The 19,442-nt window shown below is 48.5% G+C and overlaps 1 protein-coding gene across 4 annotated transcripts in view; it reads right to left on the bottom strand.

The window, feature by feature from the left end:
* LOC112991371 (collagen alpha-1(XXVII) chain) overlaps positions 1–19,442 on the bottom strand; it is a 187,934-nt gene that overhangs the window by 49,547 nt on the left and 118,945 nt on the right. For all 4 annotated transcript variants that reach the window (XM_064523662.1, XM_064523660.1, XM_064523661.1 and 1 more), the window contains 5 exons: positions 17,642–17,695; positions 14,659–14,712; positions 13,789–13,842; positions 10,525–10,578; positions 154–207 (listed from right to left, as the gene is read on the bottom strand). In XM_064523662.1, the coding sequence (XP_064379732.1) occupies positions 154–207; positions 10,525–10,578; positions 13,789–13,842; positions 14,659–14,712; positions 17,642–17,695 (270 nt within the window). The remainder of the gene's footprint in view (positions 1–153; positions 208–10,524; positions 10,579–13,788; positions 13,843–14,658; positions 14,713–17,641; positions 17,696–19,442) is intronic.

The following is a 19,442-nucleotide window of genomic DNA, read 5'->3' as shown; positions in this document are numbered from 1 at the left end:
CTGCAGGGTGGACTTGCTGCTGGTGCCTGGTCCTCGTGGAGCTATTGAGCATCCCCTGCTCCTGAGGGGGGACGTGACCATGACCCAGTCCAAGGCATTTTACAACAGGACTAAGAGCAGTCTCAGCCAACCTGGCTGTCTGCTGGCACTCACCTTGACACCTCGTGACCCTGGCTCACCTACTGGTCCATCAGGCCCTCTGGCACCCTGGGAAAAGGCAAAAGAGAGGCAAAAATAAGAAAGGTAAGGGGAGGAGGGGGAAGAGGTCCCTGCTAGTGCAAGCAGCAGGGGTGTCTCCTGCACAGTGCAGCCTGGCTTTGGCTGCAGGGAGGGATCCCAGCTGCTTTGCTGAAGTCTTACCCCTTCTACCTCCCCAGTGGGCATTAGCTCTCTGCCAGGCTCCCAGATCTTCTGCCCTGGTGGCTCATCATGTCCCTCTCGCCCAGTGAAGAGTGTGGTTTGCACAAGGAGATGGGTGACAGAAGCCCTGCTTGGTGACGGCTCCAGCCTCAACCACCTTGTCTGGCCTTGCACTCCTGCCCCCGGGACGCTAGGGCTTCACAAGCAGGAGAGGGTGGCTGTGGCTCCAAGAGGTTGAAGTTTGGGTGCCTCTGCTCTTCTCCTGGGCTAAGCCTTCTCACTGCAGGATTTGGGCACAGAATATACAGTTCACCTGGAAGCACAGCAGTCACCCTAGCTTTGGCCACCAGAAAGTCCCGTGAGAGCAGTGCTGGTAAAGCCTGCCTGGGCTGTGCACGGCAACTTGGAGCCATGCTCAGAAGAGCACTACAGTGCTTTGTTCTGTTTCATTTCTTAGCACTTACCAGCATGCAGCACCTAAGTACCTTTTTATTCCTGTTAAACCAACCACCATCCCCAAACCAAAGCCAGAGGAGAAAGGCAGGCCAGGAACAGCCTTGTTTTCAAACCTTAAATGACAACAGTTTTGCAGCATATAGACTTACATTTCTAGCCCTATCAGTATCCAACTTCCTCCCTAAAAAAACAGCTTTTTCAGCTACCCCTACCCTTAACCCTTGGCATACCACATTGCCTCATGGTCACAGTCAAGGTGATAAAGCTGCAAGCTGCACAGAAAGGCACACAACCCCCACCATACAGCACGTTAACAACTGTCCAGGGCCCCAAGCTGCTCCCAGAGAGCTGCCCAGATTTCCTGGCAGGCCTTCAGTTATAGTTACCTGCTATTCAAGCAGCTGGCTGCTGTTATGAATCCGGCCAGGTGCTCATGCATATGCATATGCATGCCGGGGAGGAGCGTGACCGGCCGTGCCACTTTGGCAAGTACGGTCATGTACCAGGCATCTGCACCTGGGCGCGCGCATGCGTCTGACAGGCGCGAGAGCCTCGCGACGGGGACGGGACCCGTACGGCACACTTCTGCTCGCTGAGTCGCCAGGAGTCCAGGCAGCAAGCGACTCTGGCCCTGAACAGCTAAAATCGAGCAGCTCACAGCACAGCTCAGGGATCCTCAAGGAAGGGGTGTGCTTGTTCTTCCAGAGGGTGACAGGAGAGGAGCGCCCTGGTCTTCAAGAGTGGGTAACCGTGTGTCTTAGCTTTCAAGCTAATCTCAGAGGAGCTGAACACAGACCCCTCTGCACTGTTTGAATCATCCTAGAAAATGGTCTGTGACACTGACAGACAAAAAAGACAGCCATGGTCAGAAGTGAAACAGTAGAAAAAGGGCATATTAAGAGGCAGTATTAACGCACGGCATGCTCATAGTCAGGCCATGATCTCAGTTGGGACTCTAAGGCGCTACTGCAATACAAATAATAAATAATAACACAGAGCAGTGCTAGAATGTAATGGTAAGAGGAATTCAGAGAGCAGGCCAACGTGGAAATAGCAAAAACAGGAGCCAATGTGCTTAATCGGGATGCACACTGAGTGCCAAAAGTAATAACAGGGTTAGGGAGCCAGTGCGTTAGAAAAGCAACTCTGCTACGACAGGCAAAGAGGGAGACTCACAAAGAAAGGCAGTGTAATAGCAGAAGATGTATAGGAAACACAGCCAAATTATTACAGTAGACAAACACTGTCAATATAAAATAATGCAAAAACTTCTACTGTGCTTGGCAAAACCCTGTGCCGCTGAGGGTACCAGAGATGAAATAACCAAAAGCCTGTATTGCATGCCAATAAGACACAGCGCCGAAGAATGCTCAGCCTGGTCTCCAAGACAGATGGACAGAGAGGGATTGTGCACCAGACAGGAACGGCACAACCAAATGGGGTGTTACACGGATCGATGCTTTGCTACACTAACATAATGGCTGCTCTCACCAGCCTGAAATCCTAAATGCCCCGGCTCATGCCAGCCGCTAAACCAGGGAGCAGCAGAGACCAGTGAAGTTTCGTTAATCAACACCCCTATAAACCTCAAAGAACAATGATGTAAAACAGTAGGTCATTTAAAAACTGGGCTGCTGACGGCTTCAACCCAGACAGCTCTGTAAATGAGAGTAGTGGGAGAGCGGTGCTCGGAAGAGTTTCAGGAGCCACCCGTGGCACCTCGGAGACCCAGCAACCCAGTGAAAGCTCTACAGAGACCTGCCTGAGCTGGGCACCGGGCTGCCCAAAGCGAAGGGGAGCGGCAGCATGCGTGCGGTGCCAGCACGGCAGGAAGGCATGCTGCCACCGAAAGCCGTGGCTGGAAGTGGGCTCAGCTAGCTCTCTGCTCAGCCCCAAGGTAGGATCAGAGCTACTTACGTCTTTGCTGACAGACACACTGCTAACCTGCTCTGAAAACAAACAGCACAGGACAGACCACCTCCTCCCAGGCAAACTGTGGCATTTTGTGTTGCCTGAAAGCTGTTCATAACAGCTCACCAAAAATCTCCTTGGATGTGACTGAATCCTGCAACTTGTCCTCCCTGCTACAGCCAAGGAAAACAAACTGTTTCCTTCCTCAGCTGTTCAGATATTTGTGCAATTACATCTTTACTGTCCAAGATGATGGAGTGACCTGCTCTTCACAAAAAAGTGCAGAGGGGAAGGATTCAACAGCTTGTCCCTCGTGTTACAGGAGGAGAGAGCAGGGACTGGAAGGAAGCAGGACGTGGAAACGGCTGTGACGACCCGGGTAGAGGTCTCCGTCCCAGGATGGATGCTGCCAGTGAAGTGAAGCAGGACGCGTGTGTGCAAACCCGCCAGCGCTGGGAGGGTCTTCTTCCTAGCACACGCATAGGAAGGCACACAGTAGATTCCCCATAGGGGAAGTTGCTGTGTGGAAGCAAACCCTGAAAGAAAAATGGGTCAGTCCAAAGAGTGACTCTGGCTGGACAGTCCCTGGACTCTCTTCCTGGCCTAGGGTGGGCATCACAACCATTTCACAGCAACAACTACAATATGTGACGACAGGGGCATGCTGAGCACAGCCTCATAACGTGAGGAACCACGGCTCTCCTCTAGCACGAGGGCTCGTTAGAGGGGCACATCAGAACCCACCTGCGGAAAGGCAAGGCACAGCCCCTCCAGACCTGTCGTGTACCCTGTCTGCCCTGTCCAACCCCTTTGCCAGCCCTGGCAATGGTGCCAAGTCTCTCCGGACTGGGTGGAGGCAGCAAGGGTAGCGAAGGCCTTGGCTCCCCATGGCCCGGCCTGTCAGGGCTGGCTGGGCAGTGTTTGGAGTATCCTCATTTCTTCCAGCAGAGCTCTGTCACCAGCATTGCAGGATCTGCCAGGGCAACCCCACTTCACAGCAGTCACCTGGCTAATCCCATCACAGCACATCTCATCAGCTGTTGACCTAAGGAAGCAGAAAGCGACCCTGCGTTCACCAATGCATGCTGCAGGCTTCATCTTCCCCAGCCTCCTGGGCCAAAACGCAGAATAAAGCCTTCCCCTAATTCACCCTGACAGGAAAGGCTACATTTAGCCAATTAGTTAAATCTTTTAAACTCTCTTTTACTGACAAAGCCAGTTAGAGACAAGCGAGCGAGGTGCTGGCGGCACTCCAGGGAGCATCCCATGCCAGCCACTGCGATGCACAGCCCGACGCATCCCTCCTGCGGACCCGGGCTCTCGGCCTTGCCGGCCCGGCCGAGTGCACCTCCTCTGTCCCCTCTTGGCTCCTTGGGGCTTCCAAATTGACTGAGGGGCTGGGCACGCCTGCACGGAGCAGGGGCAAGGGACCAGGGCGAGTGTGCAGAGTCCTCTCAGGGCCTGGCCCCTAAGGACACCCACAGCAGAGACCTGTCTAAAGAGGGGAGTAAGGAGGTTGCAGCGAAAAAGCATGGTTTTATCACCACTCTCAGCATCTCTAGGGGGCCCTGAAACAGAGAAGGAAGCTTTTTTTAGTTTATGTTAGTATTTATAAGGCTGTTAGGCAGCTCAGGAGAGGTCCCGCTGGGCCAGGGCTGTACAAACAGTGCAAGCGCTGAGAAGCTTTACAATGTAAACAGGAATAAAGGAGGGTTAAATCAAGATCTGACCTCCCCTGCGCACACAGGCAGCCGAGGCACAGGGAATTACAGGTTTGTGCCTGATGGAGCATTTGAGAACCTGCTTAACTACTTTGCCCAAGTTGGACATGAACACGTAGCTCAAAGGCATCGCTACGTCCATCTCAGAATAACTTGCCCAAGGTCACACAAAGAGAGACCCTCAAGGCTGCGCAAAGCCCTGCACCATCACGCTCCTGCACTTTTAAATTCTAGTTCCAGAGAGACATGTGCCCACATAAGGCACTGTAATCCCTGCATGGGTCCTCACTGAGCTACGCAGTAGAAGGCCAGCATAAGTCCTTGCAAGTCTCACCTGCAGTCACATTCTGCCCCTGTAATCATGTCTCTTTTAAATTTAGGCTCCAGGAACGGCAGCAAAACAGGTCACAGTGCAGCAATATTGGCAAATACACAGATCTAGACAACATTACCCTCAGAGACCTCCACTACTGTGCAGCACTATCAGCGAACTTAGACTAAACAAAGTTATGATGTTGGCTAGATGTGAACATCGCCATCTCACAAACACAGGGGAATTCAGCTCCAGGCTATGCAGCTCAGGTTTATTGCTGGTCCCCATAAGTCAGGAGAGACATTCCCTAATGCTAATGTAGATAATGTTCCTGCAGAACAGAGCTAAATACTTCATGAGGTGTTTCCACAAAGCAGTGCTGCATTTTCCCCCGTTGAAAGAGATACAGGATACAGAGCTCAAAGGGAGGGAGTAACAACCCCTGAAATACCAGGAGCACAAACACCCAGTCAGTAGCTCCTTTCTAGAAACCCAAAGCCTCCTCCTTACCCCTTGATACAAATATTGATATTTCACTATGACAGTCTGGCCAAATAGAAAGAAGCATTGACTGAAGTGGGGAGACCTCACTGGCCATAGGCACAGCATGTGAACGGGAAGAGAACAGACCTTGAATGTCACCTCTGCTGCTGGCTGCATCCTTGCGCTTTTGGCATGTCCAACACATGACCCAGACAAATGGATTCAGACACTCAGTCTGAGGTTTCAGTGTCTGAATTTAAAGTCCTAATATGGGTTTCTCATCTAGAAATGTCTAATAAGGAATGAGGACATCTTATGGAGACTGCACAGAGACAACCCAAAGGATCCAACACACGGGGCATGGGAAATTGAAGTCATTTCCTTTGCTTAAAGGAGTTTAAGAGATTCTCCCTTCTAATACACTCACCTACAAAGATCTTAGAGCACTGTAGCTAACTTTCCCTCAAACACTTCTAATGCTTTTTCAGCCAACCAGAAAGATCACTGGGAGCAGAACAATATACCTCCGCTTTTTCTCCATGAAAAACTTCTCAATCATCCTGGCATAAGCAACCAATTTCAGGTATGCTTAGATAACACCACTTCACAGATTCCTCGAGTTTACAAATCCTTGCAGTCAGTGAGGCTGCAAAGCACCACATCTTGTCAGACCAGCAGCAGTCCCGCACCCAGACAGAACGGCAGACGGCTGGGAGTGCTGATGTGCACACGTTATCTTGTCTTGCAGGCTTTATCTGGGCAACAGTTAATGCAAGAGCTTGATGACTGAATGGCACAGTGGAAGACAGAAATATGCTCAGGGCTTTGAAAAGCTTTTCAGAGTCACCTGAGTCAGTTCACAGCATCCCTTCCAGTGAGAGGATAATATCCCAGGAATATTGACAGCACCTTGGCCAGAAGCACAGGGCAGGACTGTCAGAAAGATTTCAGGTGGGGCTTTGTGAGATGCATTGTACAGTCATGGCTCCAGTGGATATTCAGCCTTCTGTGGGGATTCTCAGTCAGTATTTGGGCTGAGCTCATGTCAGGGATGCTGGAGGCCAGGCCCGTTCTGTCTGCAAGGAGTTGATTAATAGAAATGAGCCTTTGACCATACTGTGAATGCTCTGCTCTGATGATTCATTTGCAAAGTAGGATTTATTTTCCCTGGCATTGTCCTGGAGTGTCTGAGAGGTAGCACTGATGGTGCGAGGAGGAGTCTTCAGTAGGTCACAGACTTGGAGGCTGTCACTGGGAAGACTATTTTGAGCAAAATGGACTCAGGGAAGCTGTGAAGTAGCAATAGGTTTGGATGAGAGCCAGCCTTTGCGAAGAAAGGCACCCTCATAAAAGCTGCCAAACATCTGGAGGCTCATCGCTCCCACATCTCCCACCGGCTTTGCATGGGTGCAAGCGCCCTCGTCAATACTGTCCATCAATCACGGTGCCTTCAGTGATGTGCCGCACTTTGCCAGTGTAAGTTGGAGCTCTAGAAAACGTAAATGGAGTCCTGTTTCCAACCAGAAGCAATCCAAAGCTCTCCCCGTGGCCATCTGCCGGCTGTCGTGCTGCCCTTGGGGACAGGGATCTCCCTGCCTTCTCTCCAAGGAAGATCCCTTCAAACGTTTTGGTGGAAAAATCAGTTTGCGGGCTTTCTGCGTGGGGACAGCGTGTGCAGGGAAAGGGAGAAATGGCACAGGGGAAGGCACTGGCAGCATCAGCTGTCTCCAAATTTAAACCTGGGTTCAGTTAAACAATTAGGTTTAAACATGTGCATAACTGTCATTAGCTGAACATTAAGCCCATGACCAAGTGCTACGCTGAACAGGGATGAAGAGAAACAAGCCTGGATTCACATATCCAAGTTTCCTATCCTTAGGGAAGAGGACAGGGGAAAAACTGCATTGGTGCACGAAGATTGCTCAGTATCAGTTTGATGGGCTAAACAAAGACATGGGAAGGAACAGTAGCCTTGTCATGACTGAAAAGAAAGTTACACTTTTTAAAGAGTTTTCTTCTTTAAATTTGTATTTATATCTTGACAACACAAAAGCTATCAAATCTTAAATACAGACCCCCGAAAGAATCCATTGTTCTTTACAATCAAAACCATATTTGCTATTTACATTTTCTTCAAAAGTGAAATTACTTTAACGCAGTATCCACAAACATAGCCCATGGAATCCACAAACATCTGGTGAGCCTGCATTAATGTTTCCACTCTGAATTGAATTACGTCCCTTCTGTAAACTGGGATAGACAGAATGTTGCACAGCGTCATGTCTGAAATTACAGTTGGGGGATCATTTCCCCATCCTGAGAAAACCAAGGGCCTGAACAGTAGACAGACTAAGCAAACAAAGAATCCTACATGTCTACAAAATCATCTGAGAGTATGGAGAGAGGGAGAAAGAAAGTGCAAGAGAGATCCAGAAGCAAGAACTCCTTCAGGCAGGAGTTGTGATGGTCCTTACAATACCAGCCTTCCTACACCAGATTTACTGAAGTCTCTAGAATTATAGAGCAAGGATATATATCTACCCTGCTGGATTTATTAAAAGGATGTCTGTCCATTTGCCTTGAAAATTCAGTGAAGACTGAATCACTAGGCGTCCCAAAGGCACTGATCGGTGCACATCTCTTCCATAACCGAACTCTACCACGCAGTGGTTCGGCAGGGAGTTTGAAAGGCAGGATCAGCAAAGGGCACTGGCAGCTGATCCAGCTGCTCAACACTAGCCAGCAGAGGCTCACCGCCTTGCTGGTACCGATGTCCTTAGGGCAATATCAAGACCTTAATGCAAGCTCTTCGCTAGGCACTGGTCCTGTTCTGTCTCCACGCTCTGCACTTCCTAGGGTGACTTCTTGCAGGGCTCTGCAGCCAGCCAGGATAGAGACATTACTCCGTTTCCAGTTTTGGGGGCTGAGATGTGCAGGAAGTGTGGGCTTCCTCAGTTCAGGAACATGCAGGGGGAATGACTGGTGCAGGGTCTGCTGCACTCAACACCTGGAGAGGAAATGCCACCCAAGGCCACCAAGCTGAACTTCTCTAACATGTGGTACATCACCTCGGAGATGGACAGCACTGGTGGGAGCTGCTGTCCTCCGGGATTGCTCCTGAGGGATTGGCACCTTCTCTCTGGTTCTAGCTACACCCAAAGACAGGTCCCTGCTGTGCCAGCCAAATTCCTTTCTCAGGAGCTGAATCCACCTTTGCTCTTGGTGTTCTACCTAGTGTGAAAATAAATATCTCCTTCATCAGTCCTGACAGCATGAGTGGAGCTGAAAATGGCCAAGTCAGCTGTACTGTCCTTGGGGCTCGGGGGACTGTAGGCCAACACAGATGTAAGAAACCAAAGAGGATTTGTGCGAGTGAATCTCTCACAACTCAGGAACCAAATCCCATAGTTGCCTGTGGCTGCCTGCCGGAAAGACAGGCTTGGTGCCAGGGGATGCAGCTGGCATCCCACGCTGGCAGCTGGGAGAAGGCAATGCTGGGACTCCGTCTCTGTCACTGCATACATTAAAGACACTGGCAGAAGTATCTGATATTCTCCAAGGACCCACCTCTCCGAGAGCCCACACAGTCGACAGCCTGGGATTCATTCAGCAGGCATTTCCCGTTCAGCTCTGTGCTGTAGTTTTACCTTGAGATATTTTCCCAGTTCATTCAAAGCCTCCTGTGAAAGAACATCTCCAGTTTCTCATCCATCATCCTCATGGATATCCCAGAGTGCTCAGTTAATTGCTGCTGTGTAACACAAAGAAACCTCAGCTCCCCAAGGGACCTTCAAGGCGTGGAACTGGGGATTGACAGCCATGGGCCTTCCCACCAAGGGGAACAACAGTAAGGAAGCTCCTTTTTCCCAGCCAGGAGTTAAAAGCTGGACCCTGATATGTATCTGCCAGGCTTAGATGTTTTTGGTGTCCTTCTAGCTGTGCTTTGAAAGCCTAAAACAGTTCCAGGGTACATAACTCTGTGGTTATAAAGCTTTCCAGTTGGTTATTCCATTTCCTTTCGCCTGTCCCAACTATTTGAAGAGAGTTTTAGCCTTAGTATAGGGAAACATATGCAATCCTTGGCTGTCCTGAATTCCCCAAGCAGGAGTTGTGGTAGAAATGTAGACTGGGGGTAGGTAAAATGCATACTTTACTCCAGCCCACATCTTTGAAAATGAAACATGGAAATAAATCTCTTAAGATCCTTGCAGGGAGAAATGCAAAATATGTTGTCATTGAGGCCTTCAGCCGAACCCACGTGTACTCGCTATTGCTGCTTTGTAAACCAGCTGTGCAAGGGGAAACAACGCAAAGCAGAGATGCTCTTGCAGTAAATGTCCTGTTGAAGGAGGAGGAAGATTGAGGAGCTCAGTGGGACACGGGTTGGATATGACAGCCAGGAAAGCAAGCAGCTTTAGCAGGTCTAGCAGTAATTCTAACATCAGCTGTCACTAGTGCACGTTAACTGACACAGAGTGCCTGTGAAATATCATGTACTTGTAGTGTTGTAAGTGATGCTAACTAGTATCATGAGTCAGTGCCAAGCCAGGAACCTGCTGTCTCAAGGCAGAACAAGGATCACACATACTTTAGCAGAGTGGTACCGTTTAAACCTAGAGATAAAATCAGGGCCTTTTGCTACCGGCTGGACAAACACATGGAAGGACATAGGACATGCTGTAGTTAGCTCCATCCAATACACAAAAACACACCTTTCCCACATGCCTGCAGAACTTTGCCAAAAGGTACACATCCAACGAGACGGAAATGGGAGACATGGGAAGAGTAGTCTGTCCAGCCCCTTGTCGGCTCCGTTTCTGACTGCTTCATCTCTTAATTCTGTTCCCTGCTTTAACTGCCTCCAGTTAAATCACAACGCTTCAACATCTCAGCTGCTCTCTGTCCCTTTGCAACAAAGGCACCTTTCCTAGTCTTCTACCTGCACCCCTTTCCCCAGCTCAGATCCACCCTCATCAGACTGAATCTTCACCATCCTCACCAGAAGTGTCCATAATGCCTGTTTGACACTGCAGCTGGTTGGAAAACACAAGCTGGATATCTTCCCCAGAAACGCTATGCTTGGACACCCCTCTCTGCCCATGCACATGACTTGCGTCCTGGTAAGACTTGCTTCAAATAGTGCAGCCGTTCTACAAGCAGAAATCTGGTTGCGCAGTTGGTGCCCCTACTGCTACTCTTCACACTCGGGAACTACTCCACCGGACTGCTCTTCAGTCGGCTGAAGGAAGAGAGGGCTAAGAGCTCACAGAAAGTGCTTACCCTGCGGCCTTTCATCCCTCTTATCCCTGGCGCACCACGGACTCCCGCCGGACCCTGGAAGGAAGAAAGGAAACAAACTGAAGATGAAGAAGGTGGAAAGCAGTAGCCATCGGCAAGACCCCATGTCACCACGTGGCCTGCAGGAGCCTCGGACGCAGACCTGTGACCAGCGGGTTGGCCACTGAACTTTGCCAAAGACATCACCATATTTGCTTGCCTGTAACTGGTCTTTTTTGGACCCACTGATTGTCTTTGGATTATCAACATCCAGGCCAAGGACCCTGGCTGAGATTTGTGTGCTTAAGGATCTGCAGCCTGTTATCTGTGTAAGTGGCATGATTTGAAGAGAAGTTAAACATCAAGTATTCCCTCTGAAGCTATTAAAAGCAGCTGTTGTTCAGTATCAGCACAAAAATAATAATAACCAGGATCTGTTTTTCAGTTGTCCAAATACAAAATCAGACACCTCATCTTAGGTATTCAAGTCTGAGCTTTTCAGCCAAACACTAATTTTATTTTCAAGTAAGTGTTGTAGTTAGTGCTGTATAAATATTCATACTGGCGGACAGATGCTAATTTCATTTAGGCTGTCAGTGTTGAGAATTGTTCCTGTTCTTCTCATACATACACAGAGGTTTCAGGTTTTCTTTTATCCAGGACTTGTACACACTAGATTCATTAACATTCAAACAGGAAAGTCAGAAGAAAATTAAATGACCTTTCTCCTGTTACCATATTTATGAGTTTTAAAAACTAAAGGATGCATTCAATTAACAGGATTTCTTTCTATATTATAACTTTAAAAATGTATTGAAAGTTGGTGCCTCTCTGCTGTCAGAAAAAGACTCAGAATGACACATTCCATTCTTACTCTCTCAAAAATTCCACATCGAGATTTGCTATTTATATATTAATAGCTTTTGCCAAATGACAGCCCTGCAAATTCCACCAACGATCGGAATAAAATTGAACTGTGATCTTCCTACTGCTTGTATTACTGCCACTAATAAGGATTTTGCTTCTGGAGCTGAGCTATCATTCTGCATGGCATTTAAGTCCCAAATACAAATGCTTAGCTGTTAGCACTCAAGATGGAAAAGAATCTAGTTAGTTGTACTGTAGCTATATTTGTAATCATAGTAAATCTCAGTTTTGCTGGTGAGGTCAGCAGTGACTGGCACAGACAAGGAGCAGATGTGTCAGATGCATATTTTATAGGGATTTTTATGATAAACACATACTGAAACGAAATACTTTGTTGGTATTTGGAATATTCTCCTGGAAGTCTCTGCTTATCCCAAATAGTTTAGGAAAAAACATGCATATAAACATTCATTGTGATGGCAAAATTTTGGGGGGCAGCAACCAGATCCCACACTAAGAGTTTCAAGGACAAGTCACACTGAGCTGAAATGGAGGTCAGAGTTTCCTACCATTTACGCTACCTCTGCTTCCCATTCCCAACCACCCTCTACTGAATTAACCAGCCATCAGAGCTGCTGAGGCTCACTGGATTGCTTCGTCCCCTAAAGATTTTTGCAGCTGAATATAAACAAGAACAACAGCATGCCACAGGTCTGGCTTAAGAAGCAAATGAGGAAGGGTTGTTCAGTGGAGAAATAGGCAGAAACAGCTGGAATTAATAAGAGTGGGGATTTAATATTAGGGGATTATTTGATTTACTGGCCTTGCTGGGAAGTTTGACTTACTGAATTATGACTTTTTAAAATATGCTCTTGGAGGAAACGTTTTGCTTGGACAAACCTGCTGGTTATTTTCCTGCAGGAGAACAGGGCATCGAAGGAAGCTGAAGGACCTGGGGGCTCCCAGAGCTCTGCAGAGAGGTTTCAACATCTCTGGTCAGAGCTGATGTCTTCACTCACGCTGTTATCATCATGCCCCGGTGAAGCAAGACAAAATTCAACCTTAACTTAAAGTACTAGTGGTACACTAGTGGTACACTAGTTAGTGTTTCAGGACCCGGGAACTCTTTCCACAGGGCTAGTGCAGAACCTGCCTTGGCTAAGGGATGGACTCACCTCCTCTCCAGTGCCCCACGGGCATGGAGGAAGCAGGACACCCACCTAATGCTCCGGACATCTCAAGTCATGCAGCAGCTGATGGGCTAGGAAAGTTGGTAAATAGGGATATCTAGAGATATCCATCCACCTCCTAATTTTCCTGTCAACAGTGAGCACAAACACTGCTATGAGGGGCCAGACAGTAGCGTACTGCTGGGGGCTGCAGGCAGCATTGTGCCCCTGTTATTAAAGGGGGGGCGTTGAATGGCTGCTCCACCAGCGCAGCGTCACTGCTGCCCAGGTCACCCTTGGGTGCTGCTTGACCTCAGACCCTTCCCCTCACCTCTGTAGACTTGCAACCACAAAACCTCTGCCCCGGCGGGCAGCTGGCTGCAGCCGGCAGGGACAGTGCCCAGAGCTCCCCGCAGTGGGCAGAGCTGCCACTAATCCGGAGGCCGAACCCTTGGCACTGCCCGGGCATTTCACTACAGCGATCTTCCTCCCAATTAACCACATTGTGAGAATTCACACAGTGAGCGAAATCCATTCCTCGTACCCCCCCAGAGCTGCCTTTCTACTAGTTCCAGCAAGCGACACGCACAGCCTTCACGCAGCGGCATTTGCGCTGCTGGGAGAGCCAGAGCACCGTCTAAACAAGGGCTGTGAGAATCTGGAGCCAGACTAAGATCTACCTCCGCACCAATTGCACGCTCCGGCCACAGCTGTATGTTTAGCAGATGAGCACTTCCAGACGGAGGGCACGTCTGGGGCAGCTGCTCCGCTGCCCCCACTCATTCCAGCAAGGGCTCTGCAAAGGCACGACGCAGTCACGGCACTGCATGATGCGGTCACTGCGCCACGTGATGTGGCCACGGTACTGCCAGCAACTCCCAGCAGAGAGAGCAGAAAGGACTTTGCAGTAGTGCCTTGAGCTAGAGAGCTTGTGTTCTGCTAAAAGAGCAAGGCTGGATTGTGAGTTTTGGACCACACCATTAGGGAAATGACCTACAAAAGTGCAGATTAAACATTCCTTTTTTTTTTTTCTTCTTTTAAGCATCTCCTTCCATGTTGCTCCCCCTCAACCCATTGCCTCATTCCTTCACCAGTATCTCTTTGTTCATAAACTGTCCTTCAAACTCAAAGCAGCTGGGACACAGTTGCTTGACTCAGACCTTGAAGGCCCAGGATACAGGATGCTGATTTTGGTGTGTGGTATTACAAAGTGATTATAGTCTTTACTTACTGTTGGTCCAGGGATTCCAGGAAAACCTTCTCCTCCTGGTGCTCCGGGGTGCCCCTAAAAGGGAAGTAAGAACAACATGCCTGGTGTGAATTCCTTGGATCTGCTCAACTCTTCTTCCTCCAACTGGGAAGGCAGAAAAATGGCACCATTGGTTGCTTGCAAGGTCAGGCGTGCCTGTTATTTGCCAGGGTAAAAGAGCTCGGGGCAGATGGTGAAGGCCAGAGTGTCCAAAGCCCAGCTTCCACTTTTGTAGCAATATAGGCAGCTAGATTTTCTGAACAGCCCAGGACAGCATGGGCTGAAATGTGAAAATCTGTCTTTGGGTCTTGTGCTATAGCACACGAAGTGAGGTGCCCTCTGTTAAACTCTAAGAGGCGTCCTCGAACGGCAGTGCCCATAGCACAGCAAAGTGGCATGGCAGTGCTGCCCAAGCAGCTCAGCGTCTCCAGCTGCCATTGGTACCGTGCTGGGATGTGAGCAAGGGAGGTTTGGAAATCCCTGCTCTAGGAGCCCATCTTTTCAGTAGCCAGGATGCTCAGAAACAGGCGATCCTTCAGGTGCCATAGCTTGTAGTTCCTCGTTACTGCTGTTTGACACAACAGGTCCTCAGCTGATGAAGGTGCAGAGCACACATCAAAAACCGGTGTTTCTCTAGGGAAAATACTGCTGTATGATGGGGAGAGGTTTTACCTCAATACTCAGTCAATCAAATAGACTCCCCCACCCCCACACAGACGGGAAGAATTTGCAGCTATTCTCATTTAACCCAAAGACCAGGAGGAGCTGTACCCTTCACGAGGACAGAGAGAGGGGCAGGGCCCAGTCCGACAGGCAGCAGCAAGAGCGAGAGAATGCAGACTTACTCCTTACCATCGACCCCTTGACTCCTGGAGGGCCTGGGGGTCCCACTGAGCCACGGTCACCCTGGGAAGGACAAAGGCACACAGAGAAGAGCAAGCAATTTTGTCAACAAGCACTCATAGCTGGCAGCAACAGAGATCTAGAGCAACAAAACGACTAACAGATCCATGTATTGCAGTCTCTGCCATCAGATTTCTACCAAAAAACCTTCCAATAGAAAATAATAATCACCCTATTTCAAGTATCTCTCTCCTCAGAGTAGTTAAAGAATGACAGCAAGAATTAGCTAATTCTCTGTATCCCAAGAGACAGGGCTTTACTATTGCTGTCAAACCATTGTGGAACAAGAAACAAGCAATTAATTCAAAGCCACCTTCTACTCAAGACAGTGCTGGGACTGGATCCCAGGAGACCTCCATCCCTTCTCACTCGAGGCACTGTGCGCCTCTCCGTTCGGCAGTCCCGTAATCCCTGTGCACTCTAACGTTTTCAGAGACCTGGATTTGAAAGCTGCGTCGTGAGGACCCTACTAAGAGCAGGAATCAGATCGGAGAACGCAGAGAAGCTGCCTGGAATAGACTGCCAATGCTTTCAGGAGACTAAGCGTTCTGGGACAGGGACTGCCTGTCCTACGGTTCACATGGAGAGCACTGCGCAAACAACCATGAAATCGAGGCCTGTGTTTTTGGAGGGTCCAGAGCTGGATACCTCCATGACCCAGCTCCCACCCTCAGATACCAGCCCTTTTAAAAAAGCCACCATTTGGCATTAAAAATTAATATACAAAAAAATCACTTATTAATTCTGAAAAGTCTTTCCTTTTCCCCCATGCACAGAACATCTCGCTTCCTCTCAGTACATCCACGGCTCTTTGGATCGGCCAAGAGCCGGAGGTGAAGTGTAAGCCTCGGGGAGCACCGCTGTGGCCTGCTGATGCAAGGGTGAACCGCAGGAGCAGCTCTAGCGATGGGCTGTCAGCTACTCCTCTTTGGAGAGGGTGGCAATTCCCACCGCCACTGCCTATACTCTCTCCTGCAGTCCCAGTAATGCACTGGGAATTAGGTGTGTTACATTTGTGTGCTCGGGGGGACGGGGAAGGAGGAGTTAGCAAACGGTGCCAAGTAGTTTACACCCAAAATCTGACCTACCTTCCAACAGCTACAGTAAGGAGGGAATATTCTCCAGACTTTAAGCATCTTATTAAAAACAAACCCTAGAGTGTGCGCTGTCACCAGTTGGCCCTTGTAAACCAATGAAGATTTTCTTTTTTCCTGAATGCATGGATTTTATTAAGGATTAGCTGTATTGTTCTCTTTGATCATTTTTGGATTCTACTGGCTTCAGCCTTAAGTTTTGCAGCTCTCTAGATGAAGATTGCTGACTCAGCTACGTCTAATGAAAGCATATTTCCCACTTCATTTAGCTCACAGCAACATAGTAAGCTGTAGGATGCCATGCCAACTGGAGGCCTGGTTGAAGTTTTGATTTGATGATAGTTATTTTTGTCATCTGTAAGTTTGTTTTTGTAGAGAAGTCTGATAGAAATCACAGCTGTGCTGAGGATCTCCTAGCACAGATTTTCAGAGCACAGCCTCAGTTTGCCCTGATACTGATGTAACGTGCTCATGTAATGGAGCTGATCGGCAACATGAGGATGGTTTTTGTGGTGAAGGCATTGGCGTGGAAGTCATAGGGTCAGATGTGGATTTACCGGGGTGGGAAGAGGGTCTCCCTGCTGCATGGCAGATCCTCATCCCCCCTTTCAGTTCAGGGCTGCAGCTGCCATTGAGCCCTAAAGACAACTCAGTCAGGCACTGATTTTCTGGGTAACCACTTCGGACACATCACAGACTCTTTAATCCTCTGTTAGCCTTCTCTGAAATGGAGCCCACAGCACGTAGCTCCTTTTACCTCTGGTGTGCTTTGGCACTTCAGACTGTGCCTGCTTCTGTCACTGCCTCACCACAGAGAACGGCTCCTGCAAAGGGCTCGCCCAAGTCTGCTGCCGACAAAAAATAAAATGCCTTTGCAGCCAACACAGCGCAACTGTCACAGAGTCTTGACATTGTTACCTGGAGGACAGGACTTGAAGTAATAAAAGAGAGAAAGGACTGATGTGCAGAACACATCATTTTATGCTTTCTACTATCTTTACAGCTGGACTGTGAATAATTAAACCACCAGTGAAAACCTGCACTCTGCAACTGAAATGTAACAAATGATATAGACAACTTGTCTTTAGAAGCTACCCCCAAATAAAACTTTATACTCTAATAGGAAAGGAATTAACAGCCATTTACTTTTTATGGAAAATAAAGTCATTTTTCTCCCTGAAGGAAGCAAGTATCTAGACTGTACACAAGAGGGCACCAGCCCTTAATAGCACGCCCAGTGCAACCCCAGGGGCATGCGGACAGGAAGGTCCTTGTCAAATAAAGAGGGAAGAATTTGGATCAGCCTGTGCTCATTTACATGGCTGCCTTCTACTTTCTCTGCACCGGAGAAATTGCTAAGCAATCCCGGTCAGGGCAGGCTCAGCCCCATCCTCTGCAACCCCTTGGCAACTCAACGTGGGCTTGGGAACATATCTCTGAGCAAATCCGTCTGCAACCTAAACTCCAGGGACTCCTCCCTTAACCAGGAATTTGGGGCAGATGAGGTCCTTCATTTCCAGCATTGGGGCATGGAGAAAAGTCAGGAGGGACTGTAAAATGCAAGTTTTCTGGAAGATTACGAATGAATGAAATTTAAATAATTTGTATTTTCAGAGAATATTTGACAGCATCTCCTTGGAGAATGAGCATGTGCTAATTCCTAAATGTGAAGTGGATCATTTCTGACTGGCCCAAGACTAGCTCAGACCCCCCAGAAGTGCAACATTCCCAGCTAGGCATTGTACTGACACGACAAAATCTCTTCAAAATCCTCCCCCACCCCAGTCTCCTCCACCCTGCAAAAGTTATAACAACGAATTCGCTGCAAGTAATCTTACCTTTTCTCCCACTATTCCAGGCTCCCCTACTGGACCAATGAAACCCATTAGACCCTAAGGAAAGAAAAGCACAATTAATTTTCTGATTTATTTGCTGAGAGAGTAAACAGTTTCTTTGGTCTACCTTGCTGGCTGAAGCAGCACAGCATCCCTCCTATACTGCTCAGTAATTCCTACTGGCTACCAGAGTGGACAGAGTTGCTCCCGGCCATGGGAATGTCTAACTCCCACAGCTGGTTCTGCTTTAGGAGCCAGCTGGAACGGCAGCACTAGGATCTGCAAGAGCCACAACACATAATACAGGGGATGAGTTAAGCACGTTCTGTAGAAAGGCCCAGTCCATAGCGTGACTTTGTTCTGCAAGTATTTCCTAAAATGTCAGTGCAGCTTCCCTGAGACCACCGATAGCGGGAGCTCCTGTGTTGCACGGATGCTGGTAGTTACCATTGTTTTAACTGCCGTGTTGGGTAAATTTCTTCCGGTTTAATCTGAACCACTTCAAACCCCCGAGCAAACTAATTGTGCCCTGGGTAGTGTCATGCTGTTGGGACGTTAGTAGGGAATAAAGGTGTGAGGACACAGGTAGAGAGGGGCCAGTAGAGCAGCAAATCTGTCACACTGCTCAGAAACCATCCTGGACCCCTAAGTCCCTAGTCCCAGCAAGGGTCACTAGTAGACAGATATCTAAATATAAATCCTCCTATTAATCTCTAACTAAAGGGATTCATCTCCTGTTGAAACACTTTATAACCTGCCCATAGTTGGCATGGGTGGTGTCAATTTAAGCCATGCTCTGGCTTGTTTGATTTTAGGCAACAGCCTTACTGCTACTGGGAGGTGGCTGCTGAGCAAGTCAAAGGAGATGGGAAATGGATTTTCAACTTTATGCCCAACAGTTTTAACATCATCTCACCCATCTTCATTCTGAAATCATTTGAAACCTTCATGATAAATTGAAATTTCCTCTCTACCAATGCACCTCACCCATTCACTTCAAAATCAAGGAGGTTTTCAAATGAAACACTCTCTCAAGAAAATATTCAGCATGCACAGCTACAGCAGGGCAAAAAGCTACACAAGCAAGCCAACCTTCTGGAGGGTGTTGTCAAAGAAGGGAGAGTTCTTCACCCTGCAATCTCCCTTCCTAGGGATCAGCAAGAGAAGGAGCAAAGGTTTCCTCTCTATATTCGTGCTTCATTTCTTTCTCCTATCCTGACCGGTCTGAGATAGGCCTGCTGTTCGTAGAGCAGCTATCTGCAATCTCTGCGTCGCTGTGGTTCAGTTCCTATCTGTGCTTTGAGACAGTGTTAAAGATACCACAGAGCTACAGAGCAGAATACAGCCATGACTGCAGCCTGCTTACAGGTTATGCAGCTTCCACAGTCACCAAAAGCAACTGTCTCCATGAAGTCGCATGCACAACGTGAAGTTTTGTCATCTAATAACCAGCTCCATTGCTATTGCCATGCATGAGGCTCAATAGACCTTGTTCAGAGACATAAGATTCACCACAGGTCGCTCTCTAGCGACTTTTACAGGGAATAACTTCTGATGACAACTCCAAATGCCAAGAGACTTCATGCATTAACCTTCCTCACATGGTGCAATTAAACACCATCCTTTGAACATCATTGCAAACAGGAGCTGCTCACTGGGCAAGCAGGTGGGCTCAGTGAAAGCATGCCTCACTGGGATGCCCTCGCCTCTCCCAAGGAGCAGCCACATGCACACTTGCCACTCTGGGAGAGCCGTTGTCATGCTCTGGCACAGGAGCAATATCTGGGCAAAAAAAATGTTCGGA

Source organism: Dromaius novaehollandiae, chromosome 20 (genome assembly GCF_036370855.1).
Source record: "Dromaius novaehollandiae isolate bDroNov1 chromosome 20, bDroNov1.hap1, whole genome shotgun sequence".
Taxonomy (NCBI): domain Eukaryota; kingdom Metazoa; phylum Chordata; class Aves; order Casuariiformes; family Dromaiidae; genus Dromaius; species Dromaius novaehollandiae.
Note: the sequence above shows the minus strand (reverse complement) of the source record. Positions and strands in the feature narration are given on the sequence as shown.